At 43.1% G+C, this 21,254-nt stretch overlaps 1 protein-coding gene across 1 annotated transcript; it reads left to right on the top strand.

Moving 5' to 3' along the window:
- Nucleotides 1-610: 610 nt before the first annotated feature.
- Nucleotides 611-20,513, top strand: pax6b (paired box 6b). Its single transcript, XM_056607796.1, has 14 exons — nucleotides 611-721; nucleotides 5,945-6,102; nucleotides 9,187-9,240; nucleotides 10,104-10,127; nucleotides 12,544-12,674; nucleotides 13,038-13,079; nucleotides 13,170-13,385; nucleotides 14,052-14,217; nucleotides 17,819-17,977; nucleotides 18,143-18,225; nucleotides 18,380-18,530; nucleotides 19,069-19,181; nucleotides 19,545-19,686; nucleotides 20,428-20,513. The coding sequence occupies exons 2-14, from the start codon at nucleotides 6,090-6,092 to the stop codon at nucleotides 20,511-20,513; spliced, it is 1,380 nt and encodes a 459-aa protein (XP_056463771.1). The 5' UTR covers nucleotides 611-721; nucleotides 5,945-6,089.
- Nucleotides 20,514-21,254: the final 741 nt, after the last annotated feature.

Here is a 21,254-nt window from a genome sequence, read left to right as displayed (position 1 = left end):
GGAGTAGCCTATTGCACGCAGCTCTGTAGTTTCAACGTCATCATCATGCCCCGGTCAGATTTAAATCCTTTTGGCACAACAAAGGTAACATGACAGCACATTTTAAGAATATTAACGTTCTGAGCATTACATTTTTGTTGGCCTACTTTTAGTTAAATTACTTGAACTTAAATTGGGAAACGGTAATGTAATATTAAAGGAATGGTGATTACAGGTAGAGCTATTCCTAAATATAACTGTACCTTTAAAAGTATAATAAAGTTTAGAAAAAAAGTATAGCAATATTTGCCATTCTTCAGTTCCCAATGTAATTTAAATGTTTGCATTTTTTCTTGGTATGAAAAAGTTGAAAAACAGTGTGCAACGTATAAAGAGGGTTTAAATTCCATGTTTTCAGTACTGGTCCAGTATATTGTGGGCCGGTGTGTGTACTCCACGTGTACCTTCCACTCCCCGAGTCTGTGCACTTCTGTCCAACTGATGACGTCGAACCGTCGCTCCAGCCAATCACTGCCAACTTGAGGCTGATGCTAAGGGAAAGTTGGAGGTATAGCGTTGGTGCATTTTTCACTGTCGTTGACATTTCAACTCCACAGCGGATCGAAACGAAGGTTATAATCGGTGCAACCGGTTTTCTCCTATTTACACACAGAGAGACAACTCTATTTCTATATACGGGATAGCGGTCGCCAAGGTGTCAGAAGTCTGCTCCCTGTAACTGGTGAGTTTAACCATTTTTATACTTTTAAATATCTATATATAGCCTATATATAACTTTCACCACGTATACCTTAGACTGTGATACGTTCATTCCATAAACTCGAGATGCGCTTGTATATGTATGTGGGCTATAAGGCTCCTATGCATGGCCAGTGAAAAGGATGTTAGGACGATTTCATGTTACTGTAACTAGGCCTACATGTGTAGCCCACAATGCACAGCATGGGAAGCGTAAGCTGACTTTTTTTGTTGTCATCTATCAAAGATTCGCTTAGCGTGTAATTTGCGGAGGTATCGCGCGCACGTCGCTCCTTAAAGTGCGCCTTTGAGTCGAACGCAAAGGCTCCACGCGCGTGGATATATGAGTACAGTGGGTGGAAGGGACTTGCGGAAGGGACTTGCGTTAAACTCTGTTTGTCAGAAAAATATATAGCAATCATCGGTGGACTAATTCAATGTAATAACAAAAGGACGCACAGTAGGCTATGCCATTGACTTTAAATATAATGGGAATGAGTTTTGAAATCGGTAGCCTAAATCTTCTTTAGTGTACAGTCTGTCATTAAATTAAAAGCCAAAAAGTAGTCATTCAGGCAACATAAGCACATTTGGCAATTTAAACTTATATTTGATAGGCCTATGTTACATGTCCTTTAATAATTTGTTTAAATATAATCTGATAATATACATTAAGGAAAAAGTAGCAGCAATCCCTGGATGCTCCAATAACGCGTGACCAAAGTAAATGTAGACTCATCGGTCAATAATCTTCTCAATAGACAATGTAAGGATAATTTTGTATCTTTGAGAAGGTTATGTTGTGGTACAGTGTTGGCCCCTGTCACGCTGGCCAAGCAGCGTTTTGACAGAAGGCGACGCCTGACGACTACAGCAGCATCCGGCCAGAAGAGGGCTTCTGAGCTCCCTGAGTTCCACTTCTCACTTCTTTCTCGGGCTCGTTCAACCGATACCTAAATAATCAGAAAACTATTTCAATAGTTCCGTAGTTCAATGAACTACAGTTCTGTAACATTAGAGGGCTTTACTTAATATTTCGATTATTTTAATTATATTTTAAAAAAAATGTAAATTGTATGTTGTTTACTATTTTATTGTATACAATGTTTGTAAATGAGTGTCGGTTGCCAGTGGACATTACTCCAAAAAAATGTGATGCAGAAACGGTAGCCTTTTAACATTGTGACAATGTAAGTCTGTAATTAGGCCTATTTTATATTATTATTATCATTATCAGTCGACTATAAAACAAGAAATCCAACGACACAATAGGCTAAACAAATTTGGACGAGGAAGCACTGTTGACTATTAATTTTTTAAATAACTAACTCGATCATGTATTTTGTTGACATAGTCATGACAGCAAAATAATATGTAGGCCAAATTATATGAAGGTATATTAATCAATAATAATATATGCAAGCCTATATATATAGGCTACATGAAAATAATTCTTAGGATAAAATACTGTGTTAATAATTAGTCTACGTGTTATTCAAATAGATAAACACAAATAACACTAAATTCGTGGTAGTCGTGCAGTGGCGTTGTTTGTTTTCCTTTATGTGTTGTCATGTTGAATAGGAGTATGAATATTAGTGGATTAAGTAGAACCATAGCATATTTAGTTCACATATTATCCATGTCCAATGAATTTAATGCTATAGCCTATTGATTTCTTTAGCATAGAGCTACAAACGACTATACAATATTGGGGATGTAAAAAAAACAAAAACGGAGAAACGACCCCTGTAATGGATGACTGTTGTTCTTTGCCCATCATTATATAATTACTATAGATGATAAAGCTCGCCCCGCCCCCACCGCTCCCATTGGATGTCCTTTTAATTTGGATAAATCAAGTGAACCCAGTGCCAACATCTTTCATTGTTTATGTTCTCGTCCCCTTTAACGTGGAAAACCACGTCCGATTGTTTTTCTAGTTGTTATAGGAGTAAGGCAAAAAAAAAAAGAAAAAAAAGACCCATTCTGCCTCAGGGGAAATAGCTACAAGATTAGGGCTTCTTTTCAGGACCTGTGACATTAGTTGTCGCTAATCCGAATTGGGTCTAATTGCTTTCTGACTTTACCCTGTGAGTTTCAGCTGGGACACGCCATCCAAACTATACGGACGTTTTAATAGAATAACATACACACAGTTTCCCCCTTCTGCCGTCTCATTGGAGTCCATCGTATATGGTGGTCCATTAAAACACTTCCACTTGCACTGCAGGGACGAGTGAAGAAAAGCAGAATTCATGCGAAAATGAGACAACGAATTAGTTCTCAGAGCGGATTTGCATCTTAACTAAGGACATCAATAATCTATTGGATGTATTGTTTTCCAAAGAAAACTACTCGACACACACATCGGGGAAGCATTCTCTGGGCGCATCATTTAGCTGTGTGAAGTTTCTCAGTTGTAAAATGTAACGAGTGGGTGGCAGTACACGAGTAGCCTAATGAGTTTAAGCTGCAGGAGAGCGTTTGCAGGAAGTAAACCTGGATTCTAATCAATGAATATGCATGGCCACATGCTAGTGTGGAGCTTTTAGTTATCCCCATTAGCCTGAGGAAACGACAGTTGTTTAAGTTGCCTAGAGATCTAGAAAAGTTATGTTGAAGGGAACACAATAGCCAATATCTACAAAATATTATTTCACCACATACAAAAAAGCAACCAAAAAAAACACAACTTTTAAATCGTTTTACTTTTTTAATCCTCCATGTAGTTATAATCGTTAATAACAATGCTCCAGGAAAATATTGGAAGAAAGTAGAGCCCTCGTTGAAGGTAACACCACGCACACCCTATTTCCATACGTAGCCCCAATAGTGTGGCGGTACTTTCTACAAGTAGTTATTATCTGCCCCCCTGCAGCCTGCATTATTTGACAGACCACGACACATTGAGCGTAAACCTCGCCAAGCCACCAGTCTAAATGACTGGAGACAATGCAGGAGTAGAAACAGATGAATTTGCTCGTTTAGTTTACGGGCTGTTGGTAGAAAGTATTGGCTGGAGTGTTCTTCCTCACCGCGGGACTCTGGGGGACAGTTTGAGCCGGTCCCCTCGGCTCATTATCTCACTGGGGCCCATTCAGGCCTCGCAGTCCCCGCTCCTCCTCCTCCTCCCTCTCCCCTCTCCCTGGCAGCGTCGTTTGTCTACTCATTGAACCCGTAGTCAGGAATGCAATGGTTGTTAGGGAGCCCTCTTTCACCTCCGAAGTGGTTTATTGATGAGCTCTGACTTCTCCTACTTTTTCACATGTCAAAAAGAGTCAAGTGTAGGCCTCCATGACTTCATTTCATGTAGCCTACCCCACCTAAAAAAAAAATGAGGAAAAAAAAGAGGGGAGAGAGCCTTCGGGTCCCCCGACCCTCCCCCTGCTTGCTCTCTCCCCTTCGTGTCCCCGTTATGTACCCCTTCTTTTTTTTGCTTTAGTTTGGCCCCAGATTCATACAGCTAGTTTTCCTCCCTTTCTTTCTGTTAGCGCTGGTTCTTTGAAACAGGAGCGACGGGGCTCCTCCGTCCTCGGGCTGGTGCTATACCCAGCGCTCCTCCTCCTCCTCCTACTCCTCTGAGGAGGAGGATATTCAAACACGGACCCACAACAAGGCCTTTGCTTTTTGGGTGCGCTGAGGTGTGCATTAATAGCTCATCATTCAACCGGAGCGGTTCGGGAGCGTGTGGTCATGGTTACACATGGTCATTTGCTCTACTCTGTTTACGCGTGCTATTTGCTGTCAGGTCATACGAGTGACGTCGTCGACGTGCCGCGCCAATGTGCTCATAAAAGCAACGCTGAGCCCTGCTTGAACACGGCTCGTCGTGCACGCCGGAGGATCGTGCATGCGCACGCTGTTGACACGGGGGTCCGCCTGTTCACCCAAGGTGATATCCAAAACAGTCAACAAGAGCACGTGGGGAAAGGGAGCATTGTTATTAAAGGGCGAGTGAGCCACTCATCTATCAAGTGCACTTGATGTAAGAAGGCCCTTCATGATCCTATGCCTACTTAAGGGCTAGAGTGAAAAAGGTAGACATTATTTACTCTTCACGAAATAAGAATTGATAATCAATTAAGCACCACGTGTCAAAAGAGGAAAGGTATTCATTTCAAAAACGTGTGGGCGCTAACGAAAAGTCATCATTGGAGTTTAATAGCAGATAATTTAGGAGCTTAAATATAAGACACAATTGAAAAGGAAAATTCTTGAAAATGCGTTTATTTAATGGGACATATTTAACTGTATCTGGCGCGTGGCTTAAGATTTTAAACAGTTAAAAGTGCCTTTCTTACGTAGGCCTATTCCGTCTAGCCTCGTGCTTTTCCCCAAGTTTCAGCAGAAACGTGCGTGAGACTCCAAGCGCGGACCCAATTCAGCCCACAGAGAATGGAGCCTTTCCATCAAACGGGCATTTCCGAGGCAGTTGCTTTGCATAGGGCAATATTCAGCAACTGAACGAAGGGTATTTGCATGCGTGGGCTGATTAGTGGCTTGGGAAGACGAGACCCCCTCCCCTTTTTTTTCTCTCTTTCTCCCTCTCTCTCCCCCTGGTTCGGCCCTGTTTCCCGCCCTGGCCGAGGTAGGGGGAAGTGTTTATATGGGGAATGATGACAGGGGTCGGGTCGTGCTAATGGGCCAGTGAAGAGTGGTGGTGGAGGGGGGGCTGCAGTGAGGCACACACACACACACACACACACACACACACACACACACACACACACACACACACACACACACACACACACACACACACACACACACACACACACACACACACACTCACACACACACACACACACACACACACACACACACACACACACACACACACACACACACACACACACACACACACAGAGCAGACCAGGAACACATATATTAATACACTTGCTCCGTCACCAATCAGCATAGGTGTGTTCATTCTCTTACCCCCACCCTCCTCCTCCTTCTACCACTCTCCCTCCCTCTCTCTCTCTCTCTCTCTCTCTCTCTCTCTCTCTCTCTCTCTCTCTCTCTCTCTCTCTCTCTCTCTCTCTCTCTCTCTCGCTCTCTCTCGCTCTCTCTCTCACACACACACACTGCCTCGCTCTCTCATTCGCTCGCTCGCCCACTCACACGCGAGTGCACATTCTCGAGTGCACAACTCCGTGGTCCTGACATCTGAGTTCACTGTCAATCTCTGTCTCCCTCGCAGGGATACCCCTTCCATCTCCGCGGAGCACCGCTGGAAACTATTTTTCTTCCCATAAACTTCCGAACGAGACCGATCCACACTCGCACCTTTCTGCTTGGAGAACTAATAGCTTTATTCGCTAAGGAGTTGGAAAACACGTCGCAGTATGCCACAAAAAGGTAAGACCTTCTCAGAAAAAAAAGTTTGTTTGCCGTTGCTTTATCACAGCATTTGTAGAACGGATCAGTATAAATAGGCTGCAATACAAATTATTACGAGCATTATGCACTAGGGCTAAAACAGCGGGGGTAGGCCAGTAGCAACCAAATCAGGAGTTTTATTATTTGTGTTCTAACTATGGGCAGATGGGATTTGAACGCAGCAGTAGAGACGCGGTGGCTGTTTTGTTATCGTGGGGTTTGCAGCCATGATGTCAAGGAACGAACAGCCCTCAGCGTCGCTATGCGTTTTCTATGGTCTTTTTTTGGTGTGTGCGTGTGGTTGCGTTTTGGCGTACGGATATTGTACCGTTTACTTCTGACGGCTAGAGTAAGAAGACGCATTAGGCCGGGACAGTGATCATCGTGGCGAATGGGGCGCAATGACCCGTTGAGAGAAAGTGTCAGTCTGATTCCCACAGGCGAGTCACTCAAGCGCCTTCTAAAAAAGAATCAACCATGTTTTTATTATTAAATATAATTTTTAGCTTTTATAGACAAAATCATTAAGATACATCGAAATCTAGGTTGTGGTTTTAAGGCAGTTTCAGTCTTTCATCTTATGTCATATTAATTTATGCAGCTATGCTGTACAGGCCCTTACCTAGGCTGTATATCGATAATAGTCATGTGCAATTACATTATTACAATAAAAAGTGAATTATACCATGGGTTAATATCGGTTATCGTTTGGCAATGTTGTTCGGCAACTTTAAAAAAAACAAAAACAATTATTAGGCCGAGACAAAACATACAATTTAGTTTACTTTGACAAACATCGAACAACTTTTAAAATATATTTTAATAAAGGAAGAAAAATTGAGCAATTATAGGACCGACTGCAATGACTAAGTCAACCAAAAACAGAAGGCTAATGGTAAAGGCCTAAAATTATTATTATTATAATATTACAGATCGTTTTTTATTGTATTATAGGCAACATTTAGAAGTTGGGAGATTTTTGTAAAAATAGGCCTTCATATGTTCTCGTTGACGAGCAGCCTATATAGCGTGCAAATGTTCCAAATTAAATAATATCTGAGCCCGTGTGAAGTTACTGGTGCTGCTCAAGAGCTGAGGCTAGGATCATCCCTTCTCCAATATTATGACCACGGAATCAAACAGCCAGCGTTGAAATGGTGTGCTGAGACTTTATTGTTACTCACACAAAAGAAATGCAGATTCGATATTAAACGAATCTCAATAACAACAACAACGTTAAAGATTACGACGTCAAATAAATGATTAACCACCAGACCTTACGAGAAACAAAAACACCAAACGTGGTCCTAAACTCACCGCCGACTGGAAGTGTTTAAAACGGTAGCCTATGCGCTGCAGAAGGGCCTCAACTCTACACGTGGAACTCGGTTATGCCTAATATTTCTCATCAGAATCGGTCCAAATGAATTCTTTCATTGCTGATGCCAAATAGGCTAATGTAGGCTTACCTCTTTCGTCCAATGTGAAGGAATCCGCATTTGATTAATGTATGCACAGACACAACACGCGCGCGCGCACACGCACACACACACACACACACACACACACACACACACACACACACACACACACACACACACACACACACACACACACACACACACACACACACACACACACACACACACACACACACACACACACTATTGCTGTTATAATTAATTAACGCGCTGAACTTCAAATGCGATGGTTTTCTCACCGTGGGGTCTCTGAGATATAGTCTATTAAACGTCAGTAGTGCACGTCTCGGTACACGACCAAACTTAGCGTCGAAGGAGAAAATGAAAGTTCAGACGTTTCCCTTACTGGCCCCCTTTTTAGCAGTCCTATTCAATAGCCTCTTTATTGCGTTTGTCTTTTCCCAATTGAGCGCCCTACTGGGCTCTTGTGTCGTTTACACCCCCCTAACAACCTGCACTAGCAACACAATATAACTCCCAAATATTTATAGCACGAAATAACTTTTTATTTCTAAAAAGGAAGGCCAACAAAAAAAACACATTCACGCGCAAGCCGCGAGGTCACGGTCGTCAGTGGTGACACCGAGGTGTGGAGGCGAGGCTGTGGGTCCGATCCCCGAGGGGGTGGCTGCATGCCTTCGGCTCTTTGTATTTTGAACTTGTTGGTACGTTTAGTAGGAAGCTGTGTTGCTAGCCGTGGAGGCAGAGTCCTCGCCCCGGGTGCGAGCAGGGCAGCAAAAAAGGGCGCATTGTTGGGATTCGGCGAGCTTTGTGCGCCACTTTCTACCCCCTTCTGCTTTACACTTTTACAGAGTAGAGCAGTGGGCTCTGCAGCGTGTGTCACTGTACACCCTCCACGACCAGAGCCTGGGAAATAAGATATTATAAGCTGAACATGCATGTTGTTGCTGTGACGAATGGTCAAACTAAACAACGACCCCGAAGCGTTGCCAAAACACCTGCAATAAATATAAGAAATATAAAAAAATAGCCATATTTACAAACGAAAAAATAAAAGTGTAACACTATAACAGGTTGCAGCAACTCTGTTTTAGGCCTAACAATGTAGCATTGAACTGGTGCACGCAACAAAACTGGCTCACAGCAATAATTAAAACGTGTTCCGCGTTACTGGCTAATTAATGGATTTATTAGTTCAATAGGAAGGTAGAGCATAATTCCAGGGGCCGCGTGGTGCAGATGTATAGGCACACAGTGGATGTGCCTCCACTAATACATTGTTTTGCTTTGTCCTTTAGGGAAACATTAAGTAAACGGCAGATGCTTGACTAAATTGTCAACTCTTTGTCCAGGCAAGTTTAATACTAAAATATATACACCCAATAAGGATATAATATTGTTCAATTGAATAAACAAAACAAAAAAAACAGACCCTCCGAGAAAATCCAATGGAATTCAAAATGAACCCAAAAACAACGTTGTGTTTTTATTCGGCAACAAAAAAATCCAAAATAAATAAATACAAAAAAGCCCCTCCCCCCCTCCGAAAAACACATACAGCCTATCCTAATGTTTACCTTTTGATGCTAACAAACCTCATTTATTTCCTTGTGACGTTCAGAATACCACAACCAAGCCACGTGGGAGTCTGGCGTTGCCTCAATGATGCAGAACAGTAAGTTATTTTTTACATTTACACCATTCTTTTGCCATCAATCATTCCTTTCAAACCGCTAATTCTAATGTAACTGCATGGAAGCAACACCCACTGACATTATGCATCTGGTGGTTAACATCAATCACTGATATGGAACATGTTTTTTACAGGAAAACTTCTATATTCATACGTAGGTTTTTATATTTAGATAATGGCAGGTATGTGGTTAATGGTCGGTTTTATTGGCGTTAATTTATTCATGACAATGACAGGTACGCTAGTTATTTTTTGAACAAGTTAATCATATGTCGTTCTGTTCAACATAGAGACGGAGAGGAGGGGGGGGGGGGGGGCGAGAGCACAGGGAGTGGGGCTGAAAGGGAGATATTTTCTTTCTGCTTGAGTTGGTATTAAATAATTGCACAGCCGTCTGCATTAGCGCCAGAGCTCGCTTCCAGGCTGCATATGAGATTAACCGGATAGAGGGGCCTGCATGAAACATGAGGGCTAGCAATAATGCCTTATGTAGATTAGCCAGTATTATTTTATAGACACAGAGAAGTTCACCTGAAAAGAACATGTTCATATCAAAGCAATAGCCCTGCCTGTTTGGCGTACACACAGCACCGTAAACCACTTGGTACAGGCCTCCTCATAATGAGGCTGTTGTCGTGGGTGTGTTGTCACAGAAAACACTTAAAAAAAAACACACACATTAGATACATTTGCTTTTTTGATTTGCTTTTGTTATTATTTTGAAATACAATACTCAATGTTTGAAATGGCCCATACGATTTTGACTTGTGATATTGACTTGGCATAAACTGAAAACTGAAACAAATGATGAACATAAAACATTTTTTCTCTTGCTGCTGGACAAGAGGTGTATGACATCTGTGATGAAGGTGTGTGGAATGACTTCCTCCTATTATTCTCCTCACCTTGATGACGTGTCTGTGATGTAACCTGTGCGCATTATAGTCTGAAATCATGTTTTGAATTCAGTGTGAGAACACATGACGATTAGCCTCTATGATGATGCATTTGTGTTGTTGTAGCTATATCTTTGAGTGCCATGATTATTAAATGTTTTTTAAAATACAGTATAAAGTGTAAACTGCTAACACATGAATGGATGAATGTCTCCTTATGAGCCTAATTACGGTGTCTCCTCGACCCCAAAATACACAGAGCTCGTATTGTCACGCGTCGACCCAATCATGACTGACTGGGGCTGATTGGGTGGCGGCTCTGCTTTATTGGGGGGGTGATAGTGCCTTATCAAAGCTGAGGACAATACCCCGAGCTCCTGCTTTGCTTCGGATTGATGTTAATGGGATGCTCCCCTGGCTCGGCGTGTGATGTCTGGTGCGAATTGCCGAGGAGATATCATTGGGCCCGGCCCTTTGGGTTGTCTAAAGGTCGCGGCGGCCTTGGTGGCTTTTGTGTTAATAACTCCTGGGTGTATATGGTGGGGAGCGTCCAAATTGACACCATATGTTTTCCTATTAGTCGACTTGCAATAGAATACAAGGCGCATAATCAGCGCCAGCGGGCGAGATCGACTGCCGGCGCTTGAGGGAATTGGGCCATGATTAAGTCTTAACCTTCGGATAGTTTGATTTCCATGTAATGTCCTTATCTGACGGTTTTATCGATCACCGGATTTATATGATAGGGATAAATCAGGGCTGATAGAGCAACACGGGGAGACCCGTGGAGCATGTCTGCTTAATGCTGCTAGGCCAATTCCATCGTAAGAGCTCTATTAATTCCACTTAATCCTGGAATTACCAAAAAAGCAAGAGGGATGATAATGGATTTACTATTAATTAGATTCAGTTTGGAGGATTATTACACTTTGTGGCCAAAGAGATGCGTAATTTCTTTGAACTGATTTTAATTAAAGTGCGCATGTTGTTTAGGATGATAGAAACAAATGCAATCTGCATTCTATGCAAAACACAACCATTTCATAATATAATTCCCAAGAAAGGACTGCCTACCGATTCACACAACAGGGTTGTGGTGGCTATGAGTATTTGTTGTCAAATAACAAACAAGAGGGGGAAAAAAAGCGACATGTCAGTTTTAATATGTTCAGAGCCCAGGCGCGCCCTCGTTCCCGTGACCGCGCGTAGCCCCTGGCCACCTTAAAACCAAGCCTCCCTCCAAGGGTAAACGAGTAGCGTCCAATTGTGTCTGAGTGATATCCAAATGCAGACAGAAAGGGTCGTTTTATCATGCTACTATTTGTCGTGACGATGCGATGTTGAAAAGCAGAGCGGCGTCATAAAGTGACATGCCTGCCACAAGTGCTCCAACTGATCTTCGCAATGAGCCTTCCATGCATGATCCGAGGCGACTTCCGCCTATTCCCAGAAATTAAGCTCAAACTTGACGTGCAGCTAGCTTTATTTTAAAGACAAATGTCAGGCAGGCTCATCATATTTCCCCCCTCTTCTATATTCGGAGCTTATTTATTGCTAAGGAGCCTGTGCTCCCGGAGTCAATGCAGCGGGCGGCTGTGCAGGGGAAGGGAGCCGAGACACGGAGCGCAGCTCAGCCACTCCGGGGACTCCTCGTTCCCTTATCGCTTCAGGTTTGCGCGCTTATTCATGCACTTTTATAATGCTTTTGCAGAACGAACCGGCGGTTTAACTTGACTTTATATGGGTATTTTAAATAGATAATTACAGATTGGAGGCTTTGGTTAGGTTTTTGGATAGGGATAGCCTAGGTGGTGGTGGCTGATGCTTGTTTCAGGTTGTTATTTTTGGGAGTTTGTTCGTCTTCGGAGATTTTGCGTTGAATGAGACTATCGCGGTTAGCTACGAATAATAACAATTTGAAGGGTTTTGGACTTTTTTTTGTAAATGTTGTTGGTATAGACATCGCTTGCTGCTTGACCGAAGGGGTAGATAGCGTCTCAAATGGTTGATTTCATTAGTTGAATGGAGATGTTTGGGTCAATGTTATGCATGTGTTATTCAATTATGCGCTGTGTTGTGTCCTGTCCTGAGTAAGGTTGCAATGAGCGGGAAAAAACTCGGTATCTGTTATTTATTAGCCTATAGGCCAACAAAAAAATATATGGTTCTATTATGATTTATTTTGTAAGGACAAAATATAGTAGGACATTTATATATAGGTCACTAACGTATTAGCCGGTTTATGTTGCATCCTTAACTTTATTTAAATAACTTAATCCCTCTGCATTATTTAATATTTGATAAATAATAAAATGATACAAATGTTCTTGTTATTTTTTCTTTCTTTTGGAAACGGTGATTTGACTGCAATGCATTTTTCTTCATGTAGGTCACTCTGGCGTGAACCAGCTGGGCGGTGTGTTCGTTAACGGTAGACCGCTACCGGACTCCACCAGGCAGAAAATAGTGGAACTCGCTCACAGTGGCGCGCGGCCGTGTGATATCTCCAGGATTCTGCAGGTGACTTGGGCACTCTGCATTTAATTCGTTGTTTAAAAAAAAAAAAAAACACACGGATTTCTTTTTTTTTGTCATTGCACGTTTATAAAAACATTCGTTAAATTGTGCATAATATGTACGACAATTGCTTCATGTAAAGGTTCAGTATTCGGTAAAGTATTGTACACCTTTTTTATTAAAGCATTAGTGTTCTTAAATAGAGGCGTAATAGAGCCTTATAATAAAATGGGCCTACGCATTTTGACACATAATGTTACGACCAAAAATATGGTAGGCTTAAAAGTCCACCTGCTCTTATAAGAAGAGCCGGTCTGCAGTAGGGTGCCTAATATACCATTCAAGGCATATTTTCTGTGTTTATAGACCCATGATGGTGCAAAAGTCCAAGTGCTGGACAATGAAAACGTAAGCTTATAATTGTTTGACGACATTATATTTTTTTCGCAAATTGTCCTAAATAATGTATGTGAATTGTGTCTTTTGTTTCCTATTTAGGTGTCCAACGGTTGTGTGAGCAAGATTCTGGGCAGATACTATGAAACTGGCTCCATACGACCGAGAGCAATAGGCGGTAGCAAGCCTAGGGTAGCCACTCCAGAGGTGGTCGGTAAAATTGCGCAGTACAAGCGGGAGTGTCCGTCTATCTTCGCGTGGGAGATCCGGGACAGACTTCTGTCAGAGGGAGTCTGCACCAACGACAACATACCAAGTGTGAGTATATCACTGTAAAATGTGTTGCATGATTGAATTATTTACATGGAATGACTTCTCATATGCAGCTGTTGGAAAAATGATCAGCTAACTATTTCGTCATGGACTGTCTGTATTGTAAGGATAGCCCTGCATGATATTATCCCACAATTTACCAAAATTGCAATTGACAAAATGTTCAGCATATTTATGTTAAGCATTTGTTTTGGTTTTTACAGTACACGCACATGTACACACACGCACACAACAATGCACACACGCCCAAACCTGCACGCACACACACGCGCACACACACACACACACACACACACACACACACACACACACACACACACACACACACACACACACACACACACACACAGGCGCACACACACACACACAGGCACACACACGCACACACACACACACGCACACACACACACACACACACACACACACACACACACACACACACACACACACACACACACACACACACACACACACACACACACACATGCACACACACACAAACACACACCCACCCACACAGGTGTGTCCCACTCTACCTGTCTGTTATTTTCCTGGTCGCCTGCACCTATACAAGCCACAACACCAGATGCCCCCAGTGATCACTCACTTTCCCTTTCACTTCAATAAGACTGTACCATCGGCCATTCACAGGTCTCGTCGATAAACAGAGTGCTACGCAACCTGGCTAGTGAGAAGCAACAGATGGGTGCAGATGGCATGTATGACAAGCTGAGGATGCTCAACGGTCAGACAGGAACTTGGGGGACCCGGCCAGGCTGGTACCCCGGAACGTCGGTGCCAGGACAGCCCAACCCAGGTGAGCATCACTATCACACAGGGGAGAGGGGAGGGCTGGGGTGGGGGGTAGGGTGGGCCGCAAGGATGCATAGCCACACACAGCTGCATGCATGGGAGACTGGACTCAAACACACACACACACACACACACACACACACACACACACACACACACACACACACACACACACACACACACACACACACACACACACACACACACACACACACACACACACACACACACACACACACACAGAGGTTCTGGTATTGCGGGGCGGTATGAGAACCAGAGGGGGCTTCATAAGTTCTCTGATGTAACTGAATTCAGTGCATTCATATGCCAGTTGAAAACAAACATTGGCTAAGTTCCCTCTAAGGCTATCGCCATATGTCTCAACTAATAATACAATAATATTCTCTCATGCACAATGCATGTTCACCATCCACATTATGCAATCAAAAGGTCAACATGGGCTCTGTGCTAACGTGTACGGTCAGACTGTATGTTGTCATACAGTTTATCCGTGGTGCGACCCCATTCTCTCACCAACCATATCTGGCGGTTCTCGACCCCCTTTCCGTCCTGGCGTTGGTGCGTAGTCTCCTGGCAGCCTGGCCCGTTAATGCTCCGAGCTGGAGCAGGATGAGTCAATGGAAGGAGAGGCAGTACGCCTGGGCGGTCTGAAAGGGCTGCACTGTCCCAAACAGGGATGTGCGTGACAGCAGCCGGCGCATTGAGCAGAGGTGTCGGTCCATCCTGGTTCATCCTTCCCTCTGACGAGGGAAGAGGCTGCTGGGGCTTTGTGCTGGGATCCCCAGCACAAAGGAATGTTTCCCTTCACACGCAATGATGGGTTATGGGAACAGTTTGCGATGTGTGTAATTGCTCATTAGGGAGGGCTTTGTCTCGCGTTATGGCAACATGCATGAGCATGGAAGAGAGACAGTACATGCACTGCAGAAAGTTCAGTGTTTTTTTTCTTCCTTTCGTTGCCATACAGGCCTCGTACAAGCAGAGTTATGTGGTTCTTACAATGGCACCTGTACATTTTAGGGCCGTTTCCTGGATCAAGGCTATCAGGGGAATGATTTCTACTTTTCTATGTTGTGATTATTCAAATTTTGTCTGCAGCCATTACAAAATCATAATTAAACACTGATTAGAACAACATAAAGAATACAAATGATAATTAGAGTTAATATTATGAATATTATAATAATGATTATTATTATTATTAGTTGTGGTAGTGTTATTATTATTTTAAACCAATTTCGATGTTTGCTTTCGTTTTTGTGCATATTGCAGGTAAAAATAATAATCGAAACACATAAATATATATGATACTTTTTTTGTATATACTTGCTATTATAAGCAAAGATTGACAAAATTAATAATAATAATAATAATAATAATAATAATAATAATAACAATAATAATAATAATAGGCCTAATAATAATACAATTAATAATGCAATCGTTTTGTCTTAAATTCATCTGCAATTAGAGGACACTGTTGTTCTGGGGCAACGAAAATATGTTGTCCATCTGACGAGAACTAAGTAACCATATATAATGGTTACATAGAGAATGACGGGGGCCCATTGACAACTCTATCGAGAGTGGGGCGAATAAAAACTCTCCGATTTTGTCTTTTATCTCTTTCTCTTTTGCCTGGGTCGGCTATATAGCACTAAATCCCGTCTATAGGATTTAGTTTCTCACTTTCTCTTTCAGTTTAAGCGGTTTCTCAAGAGTGTTTTGATCTGGTCTCTGCAGCTGAAAGGTGCCGCAATTGGTTCGGTATCTCTTTTGCCGCTTTTCCGCCTCACTGACCGAGACATCGTGATACTAAAGAATGAGTTTATTTCCCAGCGCTTTTATAAAGAAAACAAATCCCAACCGAGCGTCAGTGGGTCTGGCAGACAGATAATAGGCTGCACATTCACTCCTTTTTATGGATTATCCGTAGTGAAGAAACAAATAGCCTGCTCACAGGCTATAGAGGAAATACTGCCAAAAATATTCTGCAGCAAAGATGTAAAGCAAGTATTAACATTCACATATTCTCAAATGGGGCTTGCTATATCCTAACATTTCTTCTTCTTCGCCAAGCTTTTTTATTTCTCCCCCATATTCTGGTGAGGATAGAATATAGTGATTTTAGTTGAATAAATTAGGCCTGCAAAAACTATCCCGATGCGCCTGGTAATGTTCCTTAACATGCAAAGGCCTGGGCTTATTTCAGTCGAAAATCCCACTGGATAACAACGATAGTTAATGATCTCCAAATCCGAAGATCTATCCATTCCTAGACATTTTAAAACGACATTAAACGCAACCTGTTCCTGGGGTTTCCACAGAAACACAATCTGTCAAATTATTGCATCAAAACATGCGCGCACGAGCACGCACAGGCCTGCTTAATTTCGCATTAGCTTCTCGGCGTGATAATGATGTCCAACAACAAGACAGACATTAGTCGATAAGCCTCGCCCTGTAAAAACTGAAGGGCCTTCAGGGCCCTACCGCGCACAACCAGGAGCAGTGAATAGATTGGCCTTATTTGGGTTGTTCAGGGGCCTTGCATGCTCTCTCCTCACTCATTTGTTTCCAATTGAAGACAAAAATCCTGACTGGCATGTCGCCGGCCGGGGGACGTGATTAATGATGGTAGTGGATAAGGGTTAACACACTATACTCAAAAGTCCTGTTGACTGGGATCCCCGCGCAACACAATGCAGAAGGACTATAGCCCTGCGCGCCTCAAGAGAGAGAGAATCCTTTTGTCATCCGCTCCAATAGTGCCCCCTCCCATATATTACGGCCCCGCGAAAGGTTTCGCTGGTCGTCCCTCGCTGTGTCCATAGTTTAATGGTTTCCCTTACTCCTATAACGGCATTGTATCATTGTGAAAAGCGTCTTCTACTATTCACAAGTTGGTGGTCAACTCAATGGCTGTATACCGCCGCCCATATGGGGGGACGACCATTGAAGCGTTGGGTGTGCTTTAAAATAAAAAAGGGCTAGAGAGTTTCGGGTTTTAATACATTTCATAGGCGGTGAAAAGGGGCCGGCCGCATATTGTCACGTTTCTCTTAAGCCATTGAGGACATAAGGCATTGTTTTGGGGGGGAGACGATAAATTGGTGCAACCTTTCTGTGTTTCCCACAATATTTTATAAACAGTTCATAGCAGCCTGGCTCTTTGAATGGGACCTATAGGTATTTGTTTTTAGACAAAGTGCCTTGCTGCCTATAGGCCTATTATCTATTTATTCTAATCTCAGTAGGCCTAATCGCTCCAGATTTGGTGTTAATCAACCCTACACTTGTTAATCCAGGTAATTAGCCTGAATATGTTGACCTTTTATTAAAAAAAAACATGACCCCACCAAAAAGTTACCAAACAGTTTTTTCTTTTAACGAACTGTGTTATCAGTTATGTATTTATTTATTGAGGCATTTCATTTATTTATTACATTCTGTGTTTATTCATATCACCCATGCGTCCAGCTGTTCGTGTGCTGATTCACCATAAGTCCTTTATGAACACATTGATGAGGCCCAGTGATGCCCTGCCTCGTGTCTAACGTCCGGGTTGTGTTGCTCTGTTACAGACGGTTGCCAACAACAGGACGGTGCAGGGGAAAACACGAACTCCATCAGCTCCAACGGGGAGGACTCGGACGAGACGCAGATGCGACTCCAGTTGAAAAGGAAGTTACAGAGGAACCGCACGTCCTTCACCCAGGAGCAGATCGAAGCGCTGGAAAAAGGTCGGAATGCCATACCCCCTTTAAACACCACTCAGTGAATATGTAATTAATTCATCCCAGACATTCGTGAGGCTTTCCAGGCCATTAGGGCCCCGGCTTGGCAGTGTTTAAATTTAAGCCTTTTCACTGTAGTTTCACTGACACCGTTTGCTGTTCAATTTACAGAATTTGAACGAACTCATTATCCGGATGTTTTTGCGAGAGAGAGACTAGCAGCGAAAATCGACCTGCCCGAAGCAAGAATACAAGTGAGTATAGGCCTACGATGGACATGCATCTCCTCTAAACATAATTAAATAAATAAATAAATAAATAGCCTGCATAAATAAATCTCGATCCAACTTGCGAACTCATTGCAAAGGGTGTGAAGGATGTCCGACTGAACGCTAATTTCCCCCGCAGGTATGGTTCTCAAACAGGAGAGCAAAGTGGAGGCGAGAGGAGAAGCTCCGGAATCAGCGTCGCCAGGCCAACAACTCCTCCAGTCACATCCCGATCAGCAGCAGCTTCAGCACCAGCGTCTACCAGGCCATCCCGCAGCCCGCCACGCCAGGTAGGGGGCCCCCTCCCTTTTCTTTCCTCTTTTTTTTTAACCCTAACCCTTCAGCACTGTTCCTTGAACTTAGCTCGTCAAATATAGGCCTATGATTTATTTCAGGCCTTTATAAAAAGCCTATGTAAAAGTCTAGGCCTATACAAAATAAAAGTTTATTTCTTAAATTGTACATTCTTTTATTTGTTCTATTGTAGGCCTATAGGTGTCATTATTGTGACTTGAATCCATTTTTATGACTACAGTCATTTTTATATCGATATTTGAATTTATAGCCTATATATATATATTTCATATATTTTATGTGTGCTGCCTTCTAAAACTGAGCTCAGCAAATCAGCACCACGGCAAAAAAACGCAGTAGTAAAAGTGAAGCTTAAATGTCAATCACCGAAGCCACAAATCTGTCATAACTCACGGGGGCTGTCAAAAGAGCCATCACCCGCGCGCATTACTTAGCGCTAATGAAGCGCTCCATTCCCCTGAAGCATGTTCGGTTCTAGCTTATGGTAACCACTTTTTAATCCCCTATCCTCAGTGTCTTTCTCTTCGGGGTCAATGCTGGGTAGACCTGACACAGCACTCACGAACACCTACAGTGCGCTGCCTCCCATGCCGAGCTTCACCATGTCCAACAACCTACCTATGCAAGTAAGTAATCATCCGCCGTATGAGTTTCTCTCTATTTAACATGTCTACGTAAAGACTAGACTTCAACTCCAATTAGCATATTTCAGTGTCCTGGTCCAATGGAGATACATGGAGGAAAAAAACAACAACTCTGGATTTATGATGTTTATTATTATTTCCTATAATTCTTTCTCAACTAAATAAAAAATGTCCCTCCTCACACAATTACAATAAACGTAATCATTTAGAATCTGACGCCACTGATTGACAGTCAGTGTCTCTGATTGACAATCAGTGTCTCTCAAGGCTTATACACACGGCACGGATGTACTGAGCTGAACGATGGTTGGCAAAGCTAACGGCCCATTCTCTCCCCACCTATAGCCCAGCCAGACCTCCTCCTATTCCTGCATGCTGCCTACCAGTCCGCCTGTGAATGGGCGGAGCTACGAAACATACACGCCCCCTCATATGCAGGCACATATGAACAGCCAATCAATGACATCTTCTGGTACCACCTCAACAGGTAGGCAGAAAAGTTTGTTTACCAAACACACTTTACAAATGACAAAGCAAAAGTTAACATCAAAAAAGTACACATCCTGGTAAAACGTCTGCCGCCTTTCCTTTAATTCAGGGGTACTACATAGTTCAACGTAAACTGGCTACCTTTAAATAACCATACCCATTCATTATGTTTCATAGCAACTCTTGTCCATATTTAGTTCCATTCCAACATCTCCTTATTCTCTTGGATCCATATCTTCACATTGCGGTTTCTTACCCCCAGATGCATAATTGAAACAAATTAATTTCCAACCCAAACCCATCATGTCACTCCAACTATTCAAGCCAATAGTTTAGTTTCACCCCATTAGAATGCTGTTACCGAGGGCCATACATACTGGTTATAGTCTCGAAGAGTTAATCATGCGTAGCTGAATTTCCTCTGTGCTTAATAGCTAATTAATTTGATTCATTTGCTGTTGTACTGCCTCCGTTTAAATGCCATCGCCGTAGCCCCAATTTATCGAGCTCGCTGGCATATTACTGCGTAACCATCCGCGGAACATTGTGACTCATTACAGTCTCTGCCGGCTCTGCCGTCCATTAGCCAGCCCTTCTTGTTACAAGGCCGAGGGCTACAGCGGGCCCTGCTCCGCACGGCCGTAGCACGGCCATCCACACAGCACACTCAAATTGGACCACTGTTGACTTCCACCTTTTTCACTGATGTCATTCCCTCCCGGTCTCTCTCCCTTTGCAGGACTCATCTCTCCTGGAGTGTCTGTCCCTGTGCAGGTCCCAGGGGGCGAACCTGACATGTCTCAGTATTGGTCAAGACTACAGTAGAGAGAAGAGCTACTTTGCCCTGTAACAAGCCCCCACACCACCCCCCCCCCAAAACCCCCAACCCCCAACCCCTACTACCCCACTACAATCCCCCCAGCTCCATCATCGCCCTCCAGAATATGTTCCTCACTCATACACAAGAGAACTGCCAACGATGTGAGGAGAGAGAGACAGTGGATATGAGGAGGAGGAGACTTTGGGAGAGAAACTTTGGAAAGCTGGGCCTTGTTTTGTCGTTGGTCTCCGGTCGGGGGACGGTGTGGCTGTCATGGCGCCCCCACCGCTGCGACGTGCTGGAGGGACGTGCACAACGATGGGAGAAACAACAAGGAAGAGAGAAATGGACCTCTGTAAAGTGCCCGTTGTTACATTTTTATGGAACAAAAAATTTATGTTTTCCATTTTTTTTTCTATTTCAAAAAACTTCAGTCAATGTTCCCCCCCCCCCCCCCTTTTTTTTTCTCTCTTCTGGTGTGTTTGTAAATGGCCATTTGTATGTTAATATGAGAAAAAAAACAACAAGCAAGATCAAGTACTGATACTAGATGGACGTCTAGCCAACCTTGTTTTGGTCTTGGGTTCGCTGCCGAGAAGAGCGCCTGAGACTCTGCCGTGACTATCTTAAAAAAAAAACTGCTTATATCGAGACTTTGTACCAGACTTTGCATGGTCTTGGATGCTGTTGCATATCATTTTAGAGGGGAAGCTGGAGGGAAGGCTCTTATTGTGTTAAAAACCGAA

This window comes from Gadus chalcogrammus, chromosome 14, assembly GCF_026213295.1.
Source record: "Gadus chalcogrammus isolate NIFS_2021 chromosome 14, NIFS_Gcha_1.0, whole genome shotgun sequence".
Taxonomy (NCBI): domain Eukaryota; kingdom Metazoa; phylum Chordata; class Actinopteri; order Gadiformes; family Gadidae; genus Gadus; species Gadus chalcogrammus.
The sequence above is the reverse complement of the archived record's forward strand: the minus strand, read 5'-3'. Positions and strand labels throughout refer to the sequence as shown.

Bases quoted from the DNA above. Each gene is read 5' to 3' on its own strand.
- pax6b (XM_056607796.1), top strand. The intron at 18,226-18,379 runs GTGAGTATAGGC...TTTCCCCCGCAG, and splicing joins TGCCCGAAGCAAGAATACAA to GTATGGTTCTCAAACAGGAG. The intron at 19,182-19,544 runs GTAAGTAATCAT...CCCCACCTATAG, and splicing joins CCAACAACCTACCTATGCAA to CCCAGCCAGACCTCCTCCTA.